The sequence below is a fragment of the Taurulus bubalis genome, assembly GCF_910589615.1.
Source record: "Taurulus bubalis genome assembly, chromosome: 11".
Lineage (NCBI taxonomy): Eukaryota > Metazoa > Chordata > Actinopteri > Perciformes > Cottidae > Taurulus > Taurulus bubalis.
In genome coordinates, this window is record NC_136599.1 from 24,524,425 (window position 1) to 24,547,749 (window position 23,325).

Here is a 23,325-nt window from a genome sequence, read left to right on the forward strand (position 1 = left end):
AGATAATATTTGTGTGTGGGTTTTCTTTTCCCCCATTGAGTCCACAGTACATTTTTCTTTTTTTGAACATCGAGCCAGAAATCCAGATGGTTGAACACGCTGTCGCACTCGGGACTCTGCAGTGGGTTTGAATCCCGCATCTGTGAACGCGCAATAAGGAAGACTCAGCAGTTACTCATTGACACCCGGCAGACTTTACACCCTTATGGAATGCAATAAAAAGCTGATTCCCATCTGGTGAAAGTGCGTATACACACACAGGTGAGACTCATTTCCCAGCTTCTCCCTCCCGACTCCAAGGCGTTCAAACCCTGAACGTCTTGGTTCTCGTCCTGCAGAGTTCGGGTTTGGCGCCGCGCGTGTTGAACATGAGCGACACCTCGGAGGACGATAATGAAATCTCCTTTCAGGTCAAGGTATGTACGGAGGTTCGAGAGCTCAAAAGGGGGCTTTGAACCTATAGAGTCGAGTACAAGGTGAGCTACTATGATGGCGGCAGATCAATGAACTTGGGTTCCGTTTGGATCGTTCCGGCAGCTTCTCCTCACGTGACCTTGACCCGACATTCAGCCTCGTTTCTTTCTCCAAACTGCAGTTTCTGGGCCGGGTCGAGGTGCTGCGGCCCGACGGACTGCAGATCCTGTCCGAGGCCGCTCAGAGCCTGAAGGTGGGCCCCGCCGCTCCGTCACACCGTCACGGGGAAGCCTTTCTGTCGTCTCCATGTCGATGTTAACCCTCCCGTTTTCTCGGGGTCAAAATGACCCGTGCACGAGTGTGTATACATGTGTGTGTTGATGGGTCATTTTGACCCCAAGACAACGGGAGGTTGAAGCACCTCTCTGACTTGATTGTCCTGCACGTCAGTAACTTATATTCTAGTGGGGGCCTGGCTTGTATCCGCTATAATCAGTGATTCTCAACTGGTGTGTCCATCCCAGGGCACATTTTTCATGTGGCCTGGTGTATAACTCCAGACTTTGACACTCTTGTCTGGAGCAAAAAGCATCCCCAGTTCTCCCAGTATGAATTCCTCCAGACTCAGGTCTGTGTCAGTTTGAAGTGAGTGCTGCTTCATGTTTTTCAGTATTTACCTACTGATAAGGCAATAAGAAGAAAAGTTAATTTTGTAAACTTGAATCTTTTTTAATTACACTTTTTGTTTAATTCATGTTGAGTTTGTGGCTGAAAGCTGTTTCCCAAGACATAGTGCAGCGTGGGTTGTCATAGATTGTGATAGTGATGGTGGGGAACCACTGCCCTACATCAAACCTCCATCCTCATTAACTAACTAACATCCTCCACCCAGACGCCGGAGAAGTTCTCCTCCGAAAAGGCAGCGAAGAGGAGCAAAGTCCATCTCTTCCTGTCTCTGGGTGGAATAGACGTGCTGGAAAACAAAACCAAGGTGTGTGACGAGTTAATCGCACCGGCCCGACAATGCAAAAGGTTTTTGAACGATCACTTTGAAATGCTATTTCATTCTCTGCTCCCCTCAGTTCTTGCTGTACTCGTGCCCTCTGTCCACCGTCTCCTTCTGTGCCGTCCTGCCGTCCACGCCCAAAGTCTTTGGCTTTGTGGCCAGACACCCAGCGGCGGACATGCACCACTGCTACCTGTTCCAGAGCAAGACGTTTGTGAGTTACCTGCTCTGCCTGCAGGAGCAATTGTTGGTGGTTTATTGTTTTTAGGTCGCCGATATTAACATTGGAAGTATGATTTTTTTTTGTTTTGTTCAGTCCCATGTGCTGGTCTCGGCCATCGGGGACGCCTTCCAAGCTTCGAAAAAGGAGGAGCGCATCAGAGGAGGGAGGGACCTGATAGTGGAGGCCCTCCGACATAAGGTTAGTTCACATTACTGTGTGGGTCAGAAGTTGTGTTTCAGTTTTCTCATTCTTTTCTCGATTTCTTTTTCCCAGAACAAAATGCTGCAAAGAGAGAATGCTGAGCTGAAGAGGCAGCTTGCAGGACAGACTAACTAGCTACAGCTCCTATTCAATTCAGTTTATTTTGTATAGCCCAAAATCACAAATTACAAATTTGCTGTTGCACACATACACACTAAAACACTTGTGAAAAATCAGAATCAGAACCATTTATTTGCCAGGTATGTTATACACATGATGCATTTGTCTTACATACATTAGACAAACAACAACAATCTACAATCAAAACAGTGCAATAGAAACATATTACATTTACAATAGAATGTAAAATAAAGTGCACATATAACAGTACTGTAAACAAGTGTACTGTAGCTGTATGTGTTAAGTGTACAAATAAACCACTGACCCTGTTCTATACTGTTTGGCCTTATAACGATAATAACAACAATAATTGCTGGTGCTGTGTTTGTCTTCTTCTTCATGTTGACTCAATTGTAGGTGCAACTAAAGAAAGTCTTAAGTAGCACAGAGACGTGCAAAACAGTTTGAGCATAAACTACTTAAGGAGCAGTTCCATTGTGTCCTGTGGCCTGTTCCAAAATAAACCAGTCAAATATGTTTTAGATTTATATGATTGTGTTCTTTTGGTTTCTCTGTTCTCCAGAAGATGCTGGTTGAGCAACTGGAGAACGGGAGGCTCAACATTAGCAGCTAAGTCGCTAGTTTATTATGTGTTCTCTTTGTTGCCAAGGTACTGGACTGAGACACTGGGTCTTCACCATCTGGTTAAAATATGTTCATTGTAGGTCTGAACAACAAAAGGACCACAAACTACTGTCTTCAAAGATTTTAACTGTTGTTTCCCTCAATAACTTTTATTATGTATGTCATTAAAATAAATCAGAGAGCTGGAAAGAGGAAACACTTTTTACAACACGTAATGAAGAGAAAACATATTTATATTGTGGGTTATTTTATAATGATGTCAGAATTTCAAAACATACCGACGTAAATAATAAATAAATAAATAAGACGCATTCCGCCGGTAGAAATGGATCCTGCGCGTATAAGCAGGACACATCACAGTATATAAATACTCAATGCAGATTATTAAACGGAAACAGACGACAGAGAAAACATCTCCACTCTGACACTCATGATAACTGTGTCTTTATTAATGTAAGTAGTAGTTTAACACCATTAAATCAACTGAAAACATTTGTATCAATATTTTAAGTGCATTTTTATTGGAATGTTCGCTAAAAACTCTCCGGACAAAACTCATCAGCTGTTAAAGCGACTGACAGCGGATCACATGTGATCACAGCTGATCAGATGTGATCCGCTGTCAGTCAGCTGCAGTCATCATAAACCGATCAATGGAGCAAAATAATGAACCGGAGTGGGGCTCTACAGCAGTGATTCTCACCTTTTTTTTTTTTTTTTAGCAATGTACCCCTATGGAGTACCCACTAATCAGCGCAAATCATTTTTGGTTGAAAACACAATGTAATATACAGCGCTGAGCCATCAGTGTCTGATTTAATATAGAATATATACAATTCAGTTTAAGAATGTACACTTATATATATATATATATATATATATATATATATATATATATATATATATATATATTTTTTAAGTATTTGTGAATGTATGCTAATTTTTAATATATTTTTTTGAATGTCAAGTACCCCCTGGGGTGCCTTCAAGTACCCCCATTTGAGAACCACTGCTCTACAGAACGTATTGCGAGTAAATGGGGGCCGTTTAGTAGTTGGGACCGGAAGAGGGCGGTAATGCAACGAATGGGATACAAACTGCCGTTAAACACCACAGAAGAAGAAAGAAAGAAAGAAGACGAAGACGAAGAAGAAGCAGCAGCAGCAGAAAAAGAGGGCGGTACGCAGCTGTACGTGAACCCAACTTTGGGATGGACACGTTCAGCCGTTTGGTGTGAAGAGTAAACAAAGAGTGTAGTTAAGCGGACTTAACGTCACGAGCGGCTACAGCCACTTCCCGCGTGTAGAACACCAGTTAGCAAACGAGCTAACTAGCACAGAAGCGCCGCGCATGAGCAACTTTGGAGTCCGCTGACGTTACGTGTTGACTCCGTCAGCCGTGGTCTCGCTGGTCGCTGACCGGCTCATGCAGACCGCCCGGGGGGTCGCTGAGGAACCGGCTTGACGGGTCCGCGCGCGCAGCCTCCGCCATGGGAGCACGGTGGTCTCGCAGCCCGTCGCTGCAGCCGGAGAGGCGGCACTGCGAGCGGCGGGAGGAGGACTCGGACAACGACTCTCTGGACGGGCTCGTCCGACGGGAGGACATCGCGCAGTTCCCCTACGTGGAGTTCACCGGCAGGGATAGCATCACGTGCCCGACGTGCCAAGGCACCGGGCGGATACCCTCCGGTGAGTACGAGCAGCGCAAGTAAAGCTACGCACCTCACCTGGACTAACGGACTGATAATTCAACTTAAACCTAAGAGGTGTGTGTGTGTGTGTGTGTGTGTGTGTGTGTGTGTGTGTGTGTGTGTGTGTGTGACACACATTTGATAGACATTTGATAGACTTCTCATAGCATTGAATGCGTAGTGATGTAACTCCAAGAGTCCCGTGTCCCAAACAAACGTGTATTGGAAGAGGGAGACTCGTATCGATATGTCGCGTGACTCGTTATCTCCCTCCCGATAGATCAAGTCAATGAACTGGTCGCATTGATCCCGTACAGCGACCAAAGGCTGCGTCCCCAGAGAACGTGAGTAGTCCTGCTTGAGTCAGCCGTTCTCTTTCCACATCCTTAGAAACGAACAAATCATCTCTTATCACTGCATGCAGAACACCTGCGCACACCTTGGTGGAGGCCCCGCCCCCTGTGAGCCGCGCTAACGGAGTCCTGAGAGGTTTACAAGTGGATGTCCCACTTGCACCACACAAAAACCCCTGTTTACAATCATGGAGTAATATCACATACTAAATGGGGCTTTAACAGGGACCCTTCATCAAAGATCTCCAGATCTGTAAGGGGTGAAAACAAAAACCCATTTTTATTTTGTATAGCACAAGGGGCTGTGAGGGGGTATCAGGCAGGGGGCGTCATAAAATATAGATCCCAAATTCAACATTAAATAGACTTTTATTTAAAATGTTCTTTTCATTGTTATAGCTGATTTGTTGTATATGACTCTAAAATAATTAATTTTACAGTGCATCTTGTTCCTTTTTTGTTTTATAAACCATCGCTGTCATTGGTAAATCAAATGACTGATAAACAAAAAGTACACCGTGTACTCTGAGGACGTGTCAAGAGGATCAGTGACTCGACTAAAAGCTGGCAGCTGACCTGTCGTAACGATGAGCGTGCGCTTCTCCACGGGCGCCGGAAAAAGATTGAAAGCGCTCTGTTGCACGCTGTTCATATTCTGTAGTTCTTTAAGTGAAGTTGTGTTTGTGTCATTAAACTATTGTATGAGCGTTAGGCGCTCAGGTCGGAGAGAGGACCTACTTTGGTTTTGTTTGCGGCCCCAGGAAGCTGTACGTGGTCCTGTCGGTGGTGTTGTGCCTCCTTGCTTCCTCGCTCGTGGCCTTCTTCCTCTTCCCTCGCTCCGTGGTGGTGGTGGATGACGGGATACACTCGGTGACCGTGCGCATCAACCCCTCCACCATGAACGTCCTCATGAACATGACGGTAGGGTGTTTCTCACTCTGTGACTATGAATAATAATTAGATAATTAGCCACAATAATAGAAACGGCTGTCAGCGAGGTGACGGGATCTACCGGCCACTTGGTTTTTAATCCCGCTAAATCTGACCTGATGAGATCAGCAGATTAAAGGAGAACATTGCTTTTTAAGATAAACTGCTCAACGTGTTTAAATCTGTTCTCTTCAGACGTGATAGATGCTCTATTTGTGCCATAATGACCGTTATCGTCTAAATTATAACTGTTTTCACAATTTATTTTGACAGAACAATGAATTGGTGAACTTTATAAAGTGGTTAATAATAGTGTTAAAAGTAATTGTTAGTTGCAGCCTAAGTCCAAATGTTCCTATTCCTTCTATTTCTGATGGGAGGCTGAGCAGCAGAGTCTAATTCTTTGTGCGGGAACCCGTTCTTGGCAAATCCATCCGATTCTGGTCTCGAGGTCTGAACCTGAGCCTCAGTTATCATACGGCGGTCTAAGTTTAGAACCTGTAGTCTAACCGTGTCCATGTGAGACCTGCCGACTGTTGTGAAGCTTCTCTCCCTCTCCCTCCCAGAGCACTCTGAACCTCAGCAACCCAAACTTCTTCTCGGTGCTGGTGCAGAGTGTGAGCTGCCAGGTCCTTTACATGAAGATGGTGATCGGAACTCAGCAGCTGGACCACGTCACCACCATCCTGCCGCTGAGCCAGAGTCAGGTAAGGAAATGGAGAACCAGGCCCGGTTATGAGATATCTATCTCTCTATCTCACGAGCGAGGCTGTTTACTTTGTGCATAAAAACATTATCACTGCTCCCGGTACAAAGTGCATAGCCGTGCCCGCTATCTGTTTGGCGGACTGTTTAGAACACCAGCGCCTGGTGAACGGCTCCTGAACACACGAGTGCTACAACAACAACAACTACTACACTGGAAGAACGAGGCTGACGTCATTCTGCGTGACTCGCTGTCAGCAAAACCAGGACTGACTGGATCCAGCTCATCGCTGTCTCACCACAAAAGCCCACAGCTCCCCGCTGACGTGCCGCTTGCTCCGCCCACACCGCGTTCCTCATCTACCGCGGAGATGGGAGCTGTAGTGCCGTGCACCGTCCGGGCTGCCACCGGTGCAGCGCTCGCTGATGTGACAAATCTAAGGCTGCGTCAACATCCATCAGACAGGAAAAAAGAATCGCCAACTATTTTGAGAATTGATTAATCGTTACAGTGATTTTGAATGCAACTAAAATAGTGGTAAGAAATACTGTTTTCAGCCTCTCAAACGTGGAGATTTTTCCTGTTTTTTTAATTTTTTTTTAATCTTTTCAAACTTCATTTGTCGGTTCAAAACCTAAAAAGACATTCGAAGACCTCGTCTTGGATTTTAAGAAACCAGGACGGACATTTTTCTGTATTTAAAAATAAATAATTATGTTGTAGACTAAACAATTACTTGAATAGTCGATAATGAAACGTCAGTGTTGGTTGCAGCCATAGACCAACCCCTGGTGGGGAGAAGTACAGAATGAACTTCTGTGTTGGTACAGTTTGCTAAATACTACAGAACCAGCTGATGAGGAAATGATTTAGCCTTTGTGTTTAAATAAAATTGAGTATAGGTTTTGTGACCCGTTTTTAAAGTCAGCATATTTGGTCAGGATGAACGGCCACAGACTGACCGGGGGGTTCGAGAGAACACATTCTCGGCTTTGTTTCATCAGCCAAGAAGGAACTAAACTCTCCTCGTCCTGTCTGAAGCCCCGGCTGCTCATGCCGGAGCAGCGGCACTTTCCTTTTCTTTTTCCCATGAGCCATCAGGAAAACCCTCCCTCTCACCATCACCTCTCTGCTGATCGACGTATCCGTACATTTGCCACTGGAGTATGACGTCATAGCCTCATCGGGGCTCTGAGTAACGTCTCTGTCTCCTGCAGGTGAACTACACCGTCAGCGTGGAGATCGGCAGCAGCGCGCCGTACGTCTAGTAAGTGTCTCCGCCCAAACCGCTCAAACGGCCTCTTCAGGTGTCCATATGTGACTGTGACCTCTTCAATGGTGAAATCTCATCGGCTTCAAGGGCTTCTCATGTGATTTAAAAAAAATAATAATAATAATTTTACAAGCTTTAAAAAAACGCCCGATCCTACGTTTCCCACAATGCAACACAACGCCATCTTCTGCTAGACCTTCCCAGTCTCCTACATGTCCATCTATTCAACGCCTCCCCTGCAGTTTGTCACACAGGCGTTCTGATATTGTGCTTTTTATTTTTATTTTTCCCCCGTCTCGTCGATGAAGCCTCGTGTGAATTACACAAATAAAAATAAGTGGAATAACGTTCCAGTCTCGCCCCTTTCTGTTTGTTTTTCAGCGCCTTCTGCACCATGCCCAGCATCAAGGTCCACAACATTGTCGTCTGTATGCAGTAAGTATCTCTCTTCAGAAGTACTGTAAGTACAAGTAATGATACAGCTGTGTGTCAATCCTCCGTGACAAGTAGAAGTCCTGTGTTCAAAATGTTACTCCAGTAGAAGCTAAGAAGTACTGGCAGCAAAATACTGCATTTAATTAAGTACTTGTTGCCTACTTTCTAAAATCTTAAATATCTCAATTTCATAAAGATGTTTCTGTCCTGAAAAAACCATGTGCGTTTAAAAAAAGGTTTTATTTTTAATCCACTTGTCTTGAACATGAAAGAATATGACGGGTTGCAACACCAGAATGATGTAAAAATGTTCTTTAGTTTTAAAGTAAGAAAATAAAACTAAGGACAACATTCCAGACTACAATGACTTGATACAATGTGGTATTCATCCCATTTTGAAAGCTGACAATATATTTTACTTAAAAATAATAATTTGCAAAATTTGCAAAGTAACTGCAGCTGTCAGATAAGATAAGTGTAATAACTTGCACAACATTTCCCTCTGAAATGTAGAAGCATAAATAGCTGCAGTACTCAAGAGGAAGTGGCTCGTGCATTAAAGTCTCTCAGCTAACTTGCTGCTCGTGTGACTCCAGCACTTCTTAGTAGTTTAGACTCCACACACTGGAGATGACCAAACTAGTGCTCTCTGCAGGGTCCCCTCGCCAGTTATGACACATGACCTAGTGAGAGGGGGGCACTTGCTCTGTGATGGAAAACGCTGGTCTTTTTGTATTTATTCCCCCCCTCTTTGCTTCCAGAACCACGGTGAAAACCTCCTACATGGTGCGCACGTCCCAGAACAGCCTGGAGGCGTACCGCTACATAGACTGCGGCTCCAACACCACGCGCTACCGGGCCGGGCCCCCGCCCATCTCCTCCTCGCCGCCGGCTCCTCCACCGTGAGCCGGACGAACAGATCCTTTCTCCGGTGGTCGGTTTGAAACCAGCGGGGACAAATTACCAAAAGGTGCTTTGTTGTGAGCTCACTCCCATAGAGGGAACTATAATGTTAACTTGTGCCTTTTTTTTTTTTTTAACTGCACATTGGTTTTCATCAGACATCCAAGAAGGCCACCGATAGATCTCGTGGGGTTGTTGTTGGGCTTGGCTCTTTCCCGCCACTTGGTTTTAGTTGCTGATGGCCTGAACTCACCATGTCTATAGTACGTTTTAACAAAGGTTTATTTTTGCTATTTCAAACTGAGCTGAGAGAACTCTGCTTCAACGGGAACAGGGCCCTGGCGTTCCATCGCCTCGAAGACGTTCTGGTAGTGCAACACTGGTTTAGAGACCTGCTGACGTCTACTGTGTGTGTTTTTTTTTTTTTTTTTTTTTTTAATGCAATAGAGGGATACTTTTTTTTTTTTTTTGGCACCTGGGAACCCGGGACGCATTCACTTTTTGCTTTTGCATCGTTATTCAATGTTTCCCGGATGTTTTTTAAATGTAACTAAAAGTGAGTTGTCGGCGCCTCTGGTCTGAGCCTGAACCCTGAGGTTCTGAGGTTTTAGATCCCGGGGGATTCCAACATGAGCGTCATAGAGCGGGAAAGTGCTGATCCTGAACGGGAGACCACGGAGTGACTTCCAGCATCTCGAAGGTCTGAACATTCTCACTCCTGACTGAGGAGCATACTGAACAGGATCCCCACGGGTCTTCCTAGTTTTAATCCAACCCCGCTTGGACGTCGTTGGAACGCGTTCATTGCAGATCTCGGTGCTCGACTTCACATCCAAGTATTCTCAAATTAGTTCTGCTCCAATGTCATAACAAAAATGCAATTTTTTTTTTTTTTTTTTTTATAAAAGGGACTGAAGATTTTTACCAGGGTTTTTAGAAGAATACAGTTTATATTGTCATTCAATTAAAGGGACGTGTGAATAAATAAAACTAATGATGAACCTCACTGCTTGTCGTTTCAAAATGATTATTTCTTTCTCCAATTGCATCGTTGGAAACTAGAACCCTCATCATTGTAAACCCACTGTCTTATGAAAATTAATTAAAAATAATCAATAGCTGCAGCACTTAAAAACATTAACCACAAATAAGCAGTTACCCCAAAAACACTTCAGGTACCACATCATTTCAGTTTAATTCTGTTTTTGTTTTTTTTTGCATACAAAATAGCATAATGTCCTTTTTCAAACATACAAATGTTTCCTTTTTAAATGTCTCATACGTTGTCCTATAGCTGCATGTGAAAATATATTACTACATAATACAGAGATCAACATGAACAGACAATATATTATCGCTGTAATACAAGTAGTGTTTTTCTAGGTTTTATTTTTTATACCAAACAAGGCAACACACTAAATAGATGCAATAAGTACAAAAATATAGCTGAATAAAAAGCTTATTAATACAGGAGTGCTTTGTCTTTGGTTAAGTGCGTCTGTCGTCAGGCCACGCCTTGTGTGTGTGTGTGTGTACATATCCTCTCTTTGTTGGCTGTGCGTGTGTGTGTGTGTGTGCGTGTGTGTGTTTTTACCGGTCCTCTCTTTGTTAGCTCCTGCATGTGTGTGACTGTTTCATAATGAATTTGGACACCAAACATTTCACGGCAAGCGGTGTGCTCCAACCCTGAAACGTCCTTTTCCCATCTACACATACATTTCTTTTTAATAAAGGACGTTACCGATTCCCTGACCCGACATTATCTTCTGAAAATCCCCTCGACACGCTACTCCCTCACTCACACACACACTTGTTAAACATTAAAAACCTCACATTCATGTTTGCTTTCATCAGACCTGCGTCCCTCGCTCCGATTATTAAGTGTACGTGAGTTTGATTGTCGATTGTGATTACAGGTGTTCCACTTGTAAAAGGTAAGCGTAAATGTACATACGTCTGATCTACAGGAAATAAACAACATCGTCGAGCCTTTTGGCCGCTGTGTTCACACAAAGAAAACATAAACAAACAGCTGCTGTGTTTGAAGCCGGTCGTTATGTAGAAGTGTTGAAGGTCCTCTTTGTAGTTCACACACAGTCTGCGCGCGTGTGTGTGTGCGTGCGTGTGTGTGTGTGTGTGTGTGTGTGTGTGTCCTTGAAGCTGAAGTCATCTGTATGCTGAACACCAGTCGAGCCCAGATGATAAAAGCTGTATTCAACCAGTCTGTGCCATGAAGTGAGGCACTCTGGGTAGCCGGTATCATGACACGTGGGCGGAGGACCTGAAGTCTCTGGAAACTTGAGCTGCGCTCCAAATGGCGTACTTTTACTTTCAGTACACACTGGTCGAGCAGTGTGCACTCAGCTGGGACGTCGTACTTCCTCTTAACGTTGGCGCCTTGAACTTTGAGCCTAAAGGACTTGTGGGTCGGAACGCCCAGAAAAGCAAAAATACGCCCCGCTGTGGCAGAACATCCTGGTGTTCTTTTGGCATCCACTGCATTTGACCCGCGATGTATCGGGACGTTCTGGCATACTAAATAGTTTAGTAGTGCGGCTATTGGAACGCACAATACTCTACGACTTAATTCATGAGTGATATTAAATATTTAGGACTAAAGCAGCAATCAAAAGTAAAAAAAATAAGAACATTTGTTTTTTGGGGGGTTAATATGGCGGAATAAAACAGACACCCGGGGGGGGGCTCCATGTCGACTCTGAACTGAACCTGCTCTGAAAGGTTCTTCAAGTGAGCCCGCTTCACGATACCAGGGGAACCCAGAGTTCTGCTCATTCTTCCTTCGGGCCCCTGGTAGATGGTCTACATTTTTTTTTTCTCTGACGCCTCCCTCTCCTTGGAGGAGTTGTAACACAAAACATATTTTTAGTTTTTTTTACTTGGCTATATTAGAAAAAAATCAAACGGGAGTGTTATTACGTCACCCGAGCTTTTAGGAGAAGGACATTTCAGGGGCAGAGAGTGAAAACATGGTAAGACAATGATTTTCAGTTGCCTTCAAAATGGCCGACTGACTCGACAAAGGTGGCGTTAGCGCCCCGGCCAGAACAAGCGGCGGGCGGCGCTTGCCCCCCCCGTCGGTGGCCACTGCTCGTCTGCTCCCGAGTTGGGGGTCCCCTCTGCGTCCCCCTCTACCGGCGCGGAGACAACATGACCTTGTTGATGAAGTTGATGATGGCGGAGGCCGGCTGCTCGGGGTCCAGCTCGGCAAACAAATGGCAGACGTTCTCGGCCAAGCTGCCCGGCTTCTTGGCCACGAAGCCGAACACCCTGAGAGGGAGGGGGGGAATAGTGTGAGGATACAAGTCACTGAGCATGAGGATACAAGTCACTGAGCATGAGGATACAAGTCACTGAGCATGAGGATACAAGTCACTGAGCATGAGGATACAAGTCACTGAGCATGAGGATACAAGTCACTGAGCATGAGCGGAAGCTCAGGTAAGAGAGAGAGACAGAAAATAATGGCGATCCATTTTCTAGGTCTGACCTCTGTGAACTCAGGTGGGGAAAACAGCTTTGGCAGTGAAAAACTAAATGTTATTGTCAAGATTATTTTCTTCAAGTGTTTGTTGTTGTAATACTCATTTCAGCCACAGGAGGCTGGAGAGCAACACACACCCATAATTAGACTTATGTGACACTTTAAATAGTGGATTTTTTTAGCTACGATATACGATAAAAGATTATTGCTGACTGGAGTACAGCTTCTTAATTTAAATTTATAATTCTGTCTCTTAATACATCACTTCTAGACTTGCAAACACATAATAGGGACCTTGTGTTTGAAGTGCATGGGGAAATTCAAATCACCCAAAAAAGCTTTCACAGAATAATAAAAATGAACGTAGAAAACTATTCTGGCAAAACTTTGTATTTATTTTTTCTTCACCAGGTAAAACCTTTTTCCCCTCTGATGTCGCAATCTTTAAAACATTTTTTAAAGGGACTAAGGAAAGATTATCCTGAAAGAAAACACAGAACAATTATTTAGATCAGACTCAGAAAATGGATCTCCTGCATTTTTTCTTTTTCTCAGGGTTGACTTGATGAGTATTATGTAATATCACGTGAAACTTGATTTTCAATGTTAAATCATGTTTGCTGGAATTAAGTTTGCCAAGGCTCACATGCAGAGGCTTGAAGGTCACTTCTCAGCTACAGATGGGGAGGAGTCTACACACATCCTTTTTTTATTTTACTCGCATGCAATACACTCCTCCTTTCTCTCCATCATCAAACACAAACAGAGCACTTACTTCACGGCGGCGTTGTCTGAGTTAGTCCACCTAAAGGTCAAGAGAGAGAGAGAGAGAGAGAGAAACCAAACTCAGACACACACACACACAAACATACATATACACACACACAGGCAGAGCGGCCAAACAGCTGATGCAGCCTCGGCATGACTCAGCGACACAAAACAGACGTGCGGTCCATGCGGCGGCTGATCGTGAGTGCAACGGATTGCGGCGACGAGTCTCTGATTTCTGCTGATTTGAGGTTAGTTTTGGTTCAGACTGCGGCCACGGGGATCAGAAGGGAGAGCCTCGTGGCTTGTTGTTGCCTACCTCCGGTCCTTGGGGTCGATGCTGCTGAAGGTCACGCTGCTCACCGGGTAATGTCTACGGAAGAAAACCCTGGAGGAAGACAGACGAGATGGAGCGAGAGACAGAGACATCGTCACTAGAGAGGACTGAGAGCATCGACTCTGGTGTCCATGAGCGAATAAAGACTAGAGGTGTGGAGGGTAATCGGGTTTCCTCGACAGCAATACTTTAGTTTTCATAAGACAACTTTTCCACATAATGCCACTCATTTATTTCTGACACTTTTTTTGCACGTCCCGAGTGGAAACCAGTCAACAAAGAAACAAACTCCCACCCGTCAGCAGGGTCAACGCTCAGGTCTTACCGGCGCTGGCTGTCGGTCAGCGTGATGCCCTGCGACGTCACCTTGAACTGGACCACAGTGGCGGCGGGACGGGGGTTACGACCCAAGGAGGCGTCGGCCGCCTTGGCGATGGCCTGGGGGCCGGTCAGAGACTCCGTCTCCACCGAGTTCAGGTAGAGGACGTTACAGGCTGAGGGGGAGGAGCCAGAGGAGAGAGGTGAGCGTGATGACCACACCTCTGAAGGTGTGTCTGTGCTTTAGGGAGAGAAGTCACCTGCTCCTTGTTTCAGCAGGTCAGCGGCCGTGCTGATGTTATTCACCGGTTGAACCTCCGGCCCCTCCCCTATCAGATCTGAGGGAATAGAATAAGAATCAGAATACTTCTATTATAAGTTAATAAGTATAATAATTTCTTCTCCTGATCAATGTGAGCTTTAAAGGATCCATCTGTTCAAATTTGATTCATCTCAAACAATTTGTAAATCAACAGAAAATGAATCAGCGATTATATTGACAAATTAAGCAAAAATGTGTGTATATTTATAGACAAAATGATTAAGGTAGAAAATAACCTGGAGATGAATCAAAAACAGTATCTTGTTGCAGCCCACCAACCTTTCTCTGTGATCCTCAGGGCGCAGGGCAGAGAGATGGGCGTGATGGAGTGCTGGTAGACTAATGCAGACAGACTCCCTGTGGACGGCAGGCAGCAGGAAAAGTATTTTACATTCCTTCGAAGTAGCAAGACGTACAAATAGAATGAATGGTACTCAAAATATTGTCCTCGAAACGCAGATGTGAAATCCGTACCAAAGTAGGGCTCATTCTGGCACCCTTTGATCTTGACTCCTCGAGGGCCGGTTTCGATGAGGAAGTGCCGGACCAGCTGCTCCAGAGGGTCGCTCACTGTAACAGCAGAGTTCACCGTCAACAAGCGGCCCGCCAGGGACAGAGCGGCCGCCGCATAAGTGTGATGTTGAGAGGAGGAGCTCTATCTTTACCCTTGCCGCCGTGGTTGTTGACATTGGGAGGAGGTGTGGCCACCTTCAGGGCCAGGCCGTAGGCCCCCTGGAAAGAGTTGCTGTCCCGGATCAGGAAGGTTCCTGGCTCCCTCTCCTTCAGAGCTGCGATTGCTACACAACCAAGACGTTAGGGAATGTAGAAGAGTGGAAAGCGTTTGTAGAAGAAGACAAAATAAATGAGCGGCCTACCTTGCTCTCTGGAGATTCCGGGCTTGTACCAGAACCTTGAACTGTCCTGGACGAACTTCACGCTGACCCGATTCGCGTTCTCACTCTCCACAGACACCCCTGTGTCGTGTTTGCCTGTGGGGGTTGCAATTTCCCCCACGGTGGGAGAGAAGGTGACGTGGAGCTGATGCTGGGCGGTGCCGCCGGCAGATGGCGGCGCGGCGCCCGCAGCCGGCCTCAGGGTTCCCGCCCCGTCGCTGGGCGAGCCCGGCAGGACGGGCTGGTGGCGCTTCTCTGGCAGCGGCGGCTGCGGGTGAGGGAGGGCGATGGAGATGGTGGAGTAATTGGAGTAGGAGGACGGGGAGAGCTGAGCAGGGTGAGCGGAGGAGCAGGGCCTCTTGGTGGAGTCCGGAGCGGAGGCGTGCCCGGCGGCGCCGTGCTCTGTGCCAGGGAAGTGGTGGTGGTGCGGGGGCCCGGGCTGCTGGATGTGGTTCAGGTGGTGGGGGTCGGGCCCACTCAGCATCAGCCTCCGACCCAAAGTGGCAAAGCCGGGAACCGGGGCATCAGAGACCGGGGAGCCATCCTTACTGCTGGAGGCCGTCTGGGCGGACGAAGAGGAAGCTGGGTTGGGAGATGCGGGGGCAGACGTGGCGTTGTGGGTGGGGCTCAACACAGGTTTTGCGGCTTCTGGGTGTGGTTCCCCGGTAGGAGGAGATCCGGTGACCTGTGCTGGTCTTGTCAATCCGCTGGCTTGGGTCTGGCTCTGAGGCTGGGGCTCCGCCTGTGCCACAGTGGAAGGCAGAGCGGCAGCCTCTGAGGGACGGGGGCTCTGCAGAGCGAGAGGGCCGGGCTGGGGTTCACACGAGGCCCGGCTCGGGGACGGGGGGCCCCGGCAGAGCCCCTGGGTTGATGTCGTCGGAGTTGCAGAATCCGAAGGAGACGGGTTCTGCGTCGTCGATGCTGGCGGTGTATTCGGGCAACAGTGCTGCGGGTGTGGCGCGGTGGGCGGCGGCTCCGTCGCTGCAGTGCAGTGGTTGGGGGGCTGCGCGTCTCTGGCCGGCGGCGGCGGCGGCGGCTCTGTGCCGCTTCTTTGGCTTTCCGGGGATTCCCGGGCGATGAGGTCAGCGCGATAGTGTCCGGGAGCCTCGTAGTCACTGCCGATGATGTCAGTGGTCCGGATCTCGTACTCCCTCCCTCCTGGACTGGGACTTAAAAGGACAGACAGAGAATTAGTGTCCCAGACCTGCTTGTGATCCAGTGAAATGTTTGCATCGTCATCAATATTCAATTGTCACCGTGCTGTAACATGCAAGCTGTATCCGGTTATGCCGTCGGGATAAGGAACACCTGATGTGCTGTTGTGTAAACGAAGAATGCCATGTGATTGATCGGGATCAGTCAGATCACATCGGGAGGCGGTCTGTGATTCGATCTCTGCCGGGTGTAAATGTGGTCCGATGGCATTCTTCCAACAAATCAATATAACAAATTTCCTTTTTATATTATATTATTATATTAAAGGGGTCCTTCTGTAGATTTAAAAGCCCATGTTTTGGATCTAAGTAACTAATGTGGACAACCACATTAGTTCGCAATTTCTTAACCCTAGAACACTAACGTCAGGTCATCTTTACCTGTGCGATTGTGGTTACGTTATTTTCATTGTGTTGCTTTTGTCTGAATTGCGTGGGTCCTTGTGTAGCTTCATGCACAGAAGTTATTTAGGGTGGCCGTGTCTCTCTGCTTCAATCCCGTTAGTGATAGAAAATGGATCGGGTGGACCAAAGAACAAGTTCGGTGAGGAGCGCCTCCTTAGTAAGAGAGAGCGTGTAATACCTTCCCTGCGTGCGTACAGGGCTGCTGGTGTGCACGGGGGTGGACGGTCCAGACATGTCGGACGGCGTGGAGCATGCGGCGTGGCCATCTCTGTGGACTCTCCTAAAGGATCCGTGGGTAACGTGGTCCCTCCAGCCCACGCTTTCACCGGAGCTCCGGAGGCCGTCTGAAAAGGAAGGGAACAACGGATTACATGACAAAGAATGGAAGCTCAGTGGAAACATATGGAAGGAAAAGGTGGCTAGAAGACCCAGTTTGTGAGTAATGTGTCGGGAAATCTATCTGGTTAAGCATTACTAGTTCAGTGCAAGCTTTTGTTGGTTATGGATAATTCAAACGTGTTGCTCAGGGAAAACACATTTTTCAACGTCTCCGGTTCCGTGTGACTCACCAGTGTGTGAGTCAGAGCCGTATGACTGCTGCGAGTCTGGATGGTGATGGTTGTGGTCTGCCGGCCCGTTGCTATGGCTGCAGGGCCCCGTCATGGAGGACGCCGGGGGCAGCGGGGACGTGGACTCGGACTGGTAGCCCGAAGCATAGCCCCGGCTTTCAGACGGCGATGGCTGGTAGGGCGAGCAGGGGCACACCTGGCGGGGCGTCTGGTACCCACTGCTGCTGCTGCTGTACTTCAGGTCCAGGTGGGAATGGGCATGGGACCGCGACGCCTCTGGGTAAGCCGGGTGACCCGACGGCAAGGGGTCAAACGTGAAGGCCGGAAGATCGTGGCCCTGTGGCCCGTAGGAGGCCACGGTGGCCCTCCTGTGCCAATACTCCGCCTCTCTGTCCCGCTCCCACTGCAGCTCGGCCTCCCTGTCTCTCTCCCAGTGGATGGACATCTCTCGGCCTCGTCTCAGCCCAGGATCCCTCTCCCAGTGGAGCTCTGACCCTCTTGGTAACTCCGCCTCCCTGGCTCTCCTGAGCCCCACCTCCCTCTGCTGAAGCTCCGCCTCTCTGTCCCAGTGGAAGCCGTCACCTTGGTCCAGCCTCAGGCTGTGATAGGCCGCCGAGTCGTCTCTCCTGATGCCGCAGTCTCTGCAAGGGCAGCCGGGCGGTGGCAGGCCATCCAGTAGCATGATGTCGTGGTAGGTCGGGCTGGTGGAGGGTTTGGGGTGGTGCAGGTGTGGGTGGTGGTGGCTGTGAGGTGGAGGAGGGTGGTGATAGGGGCCGTAGTCGTCCTCTCGACAGCAGAGGTGGCCCGGGGCCGACAGGGGGTGGTGATGCGGGTGGTTGTGAGTGTGAGGGTCTGGGGACGGGTAGGGGCAGGTATGTCGAGACGAGGGAGCCTCCGAGCAGGAGCGGTGCAGGTAGTGCGGCGGGCCACCCTGGCGATCCCACACCAGATTCGGAGGCGGAAGGGACTGGTGGGAGTGGGGGCTGTAGTGCTGGCACAGATCCATGTGTGACGGAGGAGACGCTGGGTTTGGGCTCGCAGAAGGGGTCGCCCCGTGGTGCCCATTGGTGCCGGGGGCCCGGTCGAGGCAGTAGCCATTGGGCATGAGGAGAGTGCGGTCGCAGCCGGGCTCGGCACAACGCTGGGACCGGTACCCGGTCCGGCAGGAGCAGGACCGACTGAGCCTAAGCGTCCCGCCCCTCTCGGAGGGCAGAGACTCTCCGTCGTCCAAGATGGCCGTCTCTCGCTCTCCATCCCGGTTCCCCTCTATGCCTCCCAGAAGACGATCCAGCTCCTCTCTCTCATGCCGGGTCGGGGGCATCGGGCGGACGGGATCCTCCTGGCGCTCCGGATACACGGACGATTGGTTTAAATGGACGGAATGGGCCGAGAGGCCGGAATCAGAACCGTGAGCGATGGCGTGACCTGGCCTGTCTTCCTCAACGCCTGCCGCTGGGCTGCTGCCATTGGTTGAGGTGAGAGATCCGGAGCCGGGACCTCGGCGCTTCTTTATCTGAGCGTAGAGACTGCCATCTACAGGACCTCTGGTGTGGGCGATATCGACTGCAGGAGAAAGAGACGACCACGGTCAGCTCTCGTATTGACAGTACTCGTTGGCATATTACCATCTATCGACCTGAAATCTACTCAAAGTCTGTTTTTACGAACGTCTGCCAACTCTTTAGTGAAGACATTGAAATCATGCTGAGATCGTATGTGAAGAGAACAGTTAGTGTGTTACCCTCCAAGCTGTCCTGGTATCGCTGGTTAAAGTTCTCATAGGAATCCCAGCGGACCACAGGGTCGGCGGTGTTGTAGTCCACTGTGACAGCCGGGTCGTTCTTCTGGTACTCGCGGCCTGCGGAAAGATCGGATTAACATTAATTTGCATTGTTAACTAAAGTTAGTTTTAGATGTTTAAACAAGCTTTATTAGAGCAGTTGAGCAGTGTATCTTTTCCACATTTCCCCCACTTTCAAAGTAGAACAGCTATTTAGGAGAACATGGAGTGAACCCACCTTTGATTTTCTCAGGTCCAGAGGAGAAGACAAACTCAACTGTGGCGTCAGATGGAAAACGCTCATCTGGGAGTGAAGTGAAGGAGAAACAAAACATAGAGGGAAAAAAGTTGCTAAAATTCTCAAAGAACACGGCAAATATCCCCTTTTCCCTGTTTCTCTACACCACAGAATCAAACGTGGTCTCGGCTCCCAAGACATAAAATATGCAAATACCTTCCACGCATGTGCTCCGAGTTGCATGATGTGTTCATGTACATTTGAAAGTGAGTGGTGTAATGGACTGAAGACCACGTCCACAACAGAGGTGAAGTGAAACCAGGCAGGAAATGAGGTAATGAGCGCTTTGGTTACAGACTGGAGCAGCAGACCAGAGCTCACTAACGCTCTCTGAGGAGTACTTAGACCCTCGCTCCCTCCACCACTACAACTCATCCTCGATGTACTCGCCTCCAGGGAGCTATCATTATGTCCAGGAGGGAGATTAAGCTCCTACTATTAAGGGATTTATTCAACCTCAGTGACGTGAGGCCCCTCGAGGCAGCAACCCACTGTGAACACATTCCCACAATGGTTATTTTCAAAGATTGCGTCCGTTAGTTGTATGCAATGATTACCCTACAACGATTTACTAATTGTGCCTGAACGACAGTGTCTTTAAAAGAAAGAAAAAATGCACTCTGGCCTTCACTGAACAAAATAGACTGCATAACCTTTGAAAAGGAATTACCACAAAATGTTCTGAATAAAAAGATGAACTCATAAGCAACTCGATAAGTGCACTCAGGAGAGAGCTCTCTGCCAGCTGTGTCTGCAACCACCACAGCTGTCGTGTGTGACTGCAGGAATACAAACGGCCGCCTGTCTAGATTACAACAGTACCAGTTGTATTTTTCTGCTGTGTGCTTAGTTTTGTTAGCTGTTAGTTCTGTTAGCTGTTTTAGACCCATTAGCTGTTAGCTATGTTAGCTGTTAGTTCTGTTAGATGTTTTAGACCCATTAGCTGTTAGCTCTGTAAGCTGTTAAATTAGTTGTTTTAGACCCATTAGCTGTTAGCTCTGTACGCTGTTAGCTCTGTAAGCTGTTAGTTGTTTTAGACCCATTAGCTGTTAGCTCTGTACGATGTTAGCTCTGTAAGCTGTTAGTTGTTTTAGACCCATTAGCTGTTAGCTCTGTAAACTGTTTTAGAGCCATTAGCTGTTAACTCTGTTAGCTGTTTTAGCCCCATTAGCTGTTAGCTCTGTTAGCTGTTTTAGCCCCATTAGCTGTTAGCTCTGTTAGCTGTTTTAGAACCATTAGCTGTTAGCTCTGTTAGCCAAACAACTCTAAAATCAATTCAAATCCTTCAAAAGCAGGCTCTTAAAATACTTGATAAAAAGCCCAGGAGTTATCACCACTGTGCAATTCTAAGTAAACACAGTCTCCTGAGCTGGGATAACATCACTAAATTCTCCTATATGTATCTTGTTTTTAAAGTTCTTCATGATATGGCTCCTCCTCCACTTGGTGAATTTATCAAACAAAACACGCAGAGTGGTAGACAAACTAGATCTGAGAGAGAGGTGACTGTATCATCCCCTTTAGGAACAGTTCCTTTAGCCAGTCTGCATCCTCAGTAAAAGCAGGACACCTCTGGAATGCCCTGCCCCTGCATATCCGCACTAGCAGAACATATCCCTCTTTTAAACGGCCTGAAGAACTGGCTTATTAGCAATCAGGTGTGTGAGCATGAATCGTGACTCCCTCCTCAATGATTGTGTGTACAAAATGTGTGTATGTTTATTGATCTTTATGATGTTTTTATGATTTTATGATGAGGCCTATTTATATGTTTGATCGTAACCTGTATGTTTATTGCTTTTTATGATGTTTTGTTATAACCATTTCTTTCCTTTAGTGATGGCTTGTTAATCTGGCCACAGGGACTACGGTTGAAATTTAGCCTTAGCTAAGACTGACACATTTACCCCTGGGTTGATTGATGTGTACGGTCCCTGTTCAAATAAATAAAAAATGAAATGAAATGAAACTAGCTCTCCTCCTACCGACATGAGAAGCAACCACAAGAGCTAATACTAGATTAATTAATTAAGAACTTTAGTGCAAAATGAACACAACACTGTGGTATTGGCATTGAACTGAGTAGTTATGTAAAATGGGATGTAAAAACAAAAACCCCATTCTTTAAATGATACTCCCTGAAAATATTTCACATCAGATTTTTCTCCTAAAGTTGAGCTAGCATGTTGTTAATCTTGATATACGTTTTAATCACTATACGATTGAAAGACGACAAATGATCATAGCACAGCTAATATGGCTCCATATTTGGTCTAATGACCGAAAATGAGGACCGCAAACGATCATTCATCTGCGGATATTGCTATGGTTGGGGGGGAAATACTAATTTTTATAGTCATGACAAATGATCATTGCACAGCTAATATGGCTCCATATTTGCTGTGCTATGATCATTTGTCGTCTTTCAATCGTATAGTGATTAAAACATATATCAAGATTAACGACATGAAAAAAATGACATTTTGGCATTTCATAGCAGGTGAGCACAGGTGTAATTGATCAAATGAACTATGGTTCCATTCTATTTAGTGTGTCAAAATTATTCCAGTGAGCCAGCATGCACAGTACCAGGGTCCATGGCCCACTCACATGTGACAGAGCCAGAATAAATGGTACTGTTTACACATGCGTTTACCCCACAATGACATGTCAAAATGGCTGCTGTGAAAAGGGGCCTCTTCATTTCAGTAGAGCAGGGAAGCTGCTGGGCACTACTTCTCTGTGGGTTCAGAACACGTGTGACCCGTTTCATGTGAAAATAGTCATGTGATTTCATTGTAAACACAAAACATATGAGAGACAATTACATATGCTTTCAGGGAATGCTGATACAATTGTAGCCATTGTATATGCCCCACACTACACAGGATACCTGCTCCCCAAAAGAGGAAGTGTTGTTTCGCTAGAGGATTAAAACATGCTCAATGCCACCTGAACAAACGTACCAGTACAGGCTTCGTCCAACTCCCCTTTGCCGAACCACAGCTGGGACCCGTGGATGGTGCAGGTGTGAAACTGCAACCTGAACACAGCGTCTCTGTCAGCGCTCTGGGCTCGCCTGTGGTAGCACTTGACCTGCAGAGGGCGGCAGAGAGGGGAGAAGAGGCCGCAGCTCAACATGCATGTGGGATACCGAGGCGCTTTGGGCAGAACATCGAAGGCTTTGTGCTCCAAACGGAGCGGCACCTACACTTTACCAAACTAACTGGGACTCCTTGTTACCAAAGGGACAAAGGGACTAAACCTTTTCCCAGAACAAAGTGTAGACTTCAGAGATGATATGGCAAAAGTAAAAAAAGAAAAAGTCAGTGTATGTACTTTATATAAATATTTCTCCCGTCCGTTGAAGATGAAAAGCGATCACGCCGGGCTCGCGACCCCACCCACGCCACGGGTTCCTCTGTCGTGTCATGTCCTTCCTGTGTGAACTCACCATGATGTCACCCTTCAGCAGCAGCGCCGGTTCGATGGTCACACACAGCCGCCGGCCTCCGGTGCCCTGAAGGTCACTGTCGACGACAAAGCAGACAACCACCAGTTAAACAACTCAAAGATCTCGGGGACGCAGAGTGTGGCCAACGGATTTGTTTGTGCATGTGTCACAGGCTGCTGTTTAAATGATCGATTCCCAGCGGCGTTCTCATGGTGTTTTCACTCGTCAGTGGCCGTGTTCTCGTGTGCGGGCTTGGAAAGGCCTTGAGGTAAACAATCAAGTTACAAGATACGAGTTCAAAGCTGCATCGGAAGAAGAAGGATGCCCTTTGTGTAATTTCCTCTGCTCCTATCTTGTTAATCCCTCCGTGACGTTGATGTTGAAACCTCAGCTCATGAGCGAAAAAAACACCCCCGAGCCAACGAGCACGCCCTGATCTGTGCCATCAGTTGGTCATGTGCCAGCAGGAGAGACTCACTATATGCCCGAAGTGTAGACCAGCTGCATGGACTGGTAGATCTTCAGGAAGGGGTAGTAACCTAGCAGGAGGAAAAGAAGGGGAGACA

The 23,325-nt window shown here is 47.3% G+C and overlaps 2 protein-coding genes across 2 annotated transcripts in view; one reads left to right on the forward strand and one right to left on the reverse strand.

Moving 5' to 3' along the window:
• Nucleotides 1–4,098: 4,098 nt before the first annotated feature.
• Nucleotides 4,099–9,239, forward strand: LOC306743281 (transmembrane protein 106C-like; the record flags this gene model as incomplete). Its single annotated transcript, XM_079225786.1, has 7 exons — nt 4,099–4,297; nt 4,580–4,643; nt 5,414–5,573; nt 6,149–6,289; nt 7,506–7,555; nt 7,943–7,996; nt 8,758–9,239. 7 exons carry the CDS (start codon nt 4,099–4,101, stop codon nt 8,900–8,902), a joined length of 813 nt encoding a protein of 270 aa, XP_079081912.1. The 3' UTR covers nt 8,903–9,239.
• A 70-nt stretch (nt 9,240–9,309) lies between these two features.
• Nucleotides 9,310–23,325, reverse strand: part of tns2a (tensin 2a) — a 47,736-nt gene continuing 33,720 nt past the window's right edge. Inside the window, exons 13-28 of the mRNA XM_079225785.1 lie at nt 23,238–23,298; nt 22,760–22,835; nt 22,272–22,401; nt 19,246–19,311; nt 18,969–19,085; nt 17,228–18,790; nt 16,837–17,002; nt 15,022–16,208; nt 14,812–14,943; nt 14,621–14,716; nt 14,426–14,503; nt 14,085–14,162; nt 13,832–14,000; nt 13,489–13,557; nt 13,177–13,206; nt 9,310–12,187 (exon numbers count right to left, since the gene is read on the reverse strand). Coding sequence (XP_079081911.1) covers nt 12,049–12,187; nt 13,177–13,206; nt 13,489–13,557; nt 13,832–14,000; nt 14,085–14,162; nt 14,426–14,503; nt 14,621–14,716; nt 14,812–14,943; nt 15,022–16,208; nt 16,837–17,002; nt 17,228–18,790; nt 18,969–19,085; nt 19,246–19,311; nt 22,272–22,401; nt 22,760–22,835; nt 23,238–23,298 — 4,157 coding nt within the window. The 3' untranslated portion in view covers nt 9,310–12,048. The remainder of the gene's footprint in view (nt 12,188–13,176; nt 13,207–13,488; nt 13,558–13,831; nt 14,001–14,084; nt 14,163–14,425; nt 14,504–14,620; nt 14,717–14,811; nt 14,944–15,021; nt 16,209–16,836; nt 17,003–17,227; nt 18,791–18,968; nt 19,086–19,245; nt 19,312–22,271; nt 22,402–22,759; nt 22,836–23,237; nt 23,299–23,325) is intronic.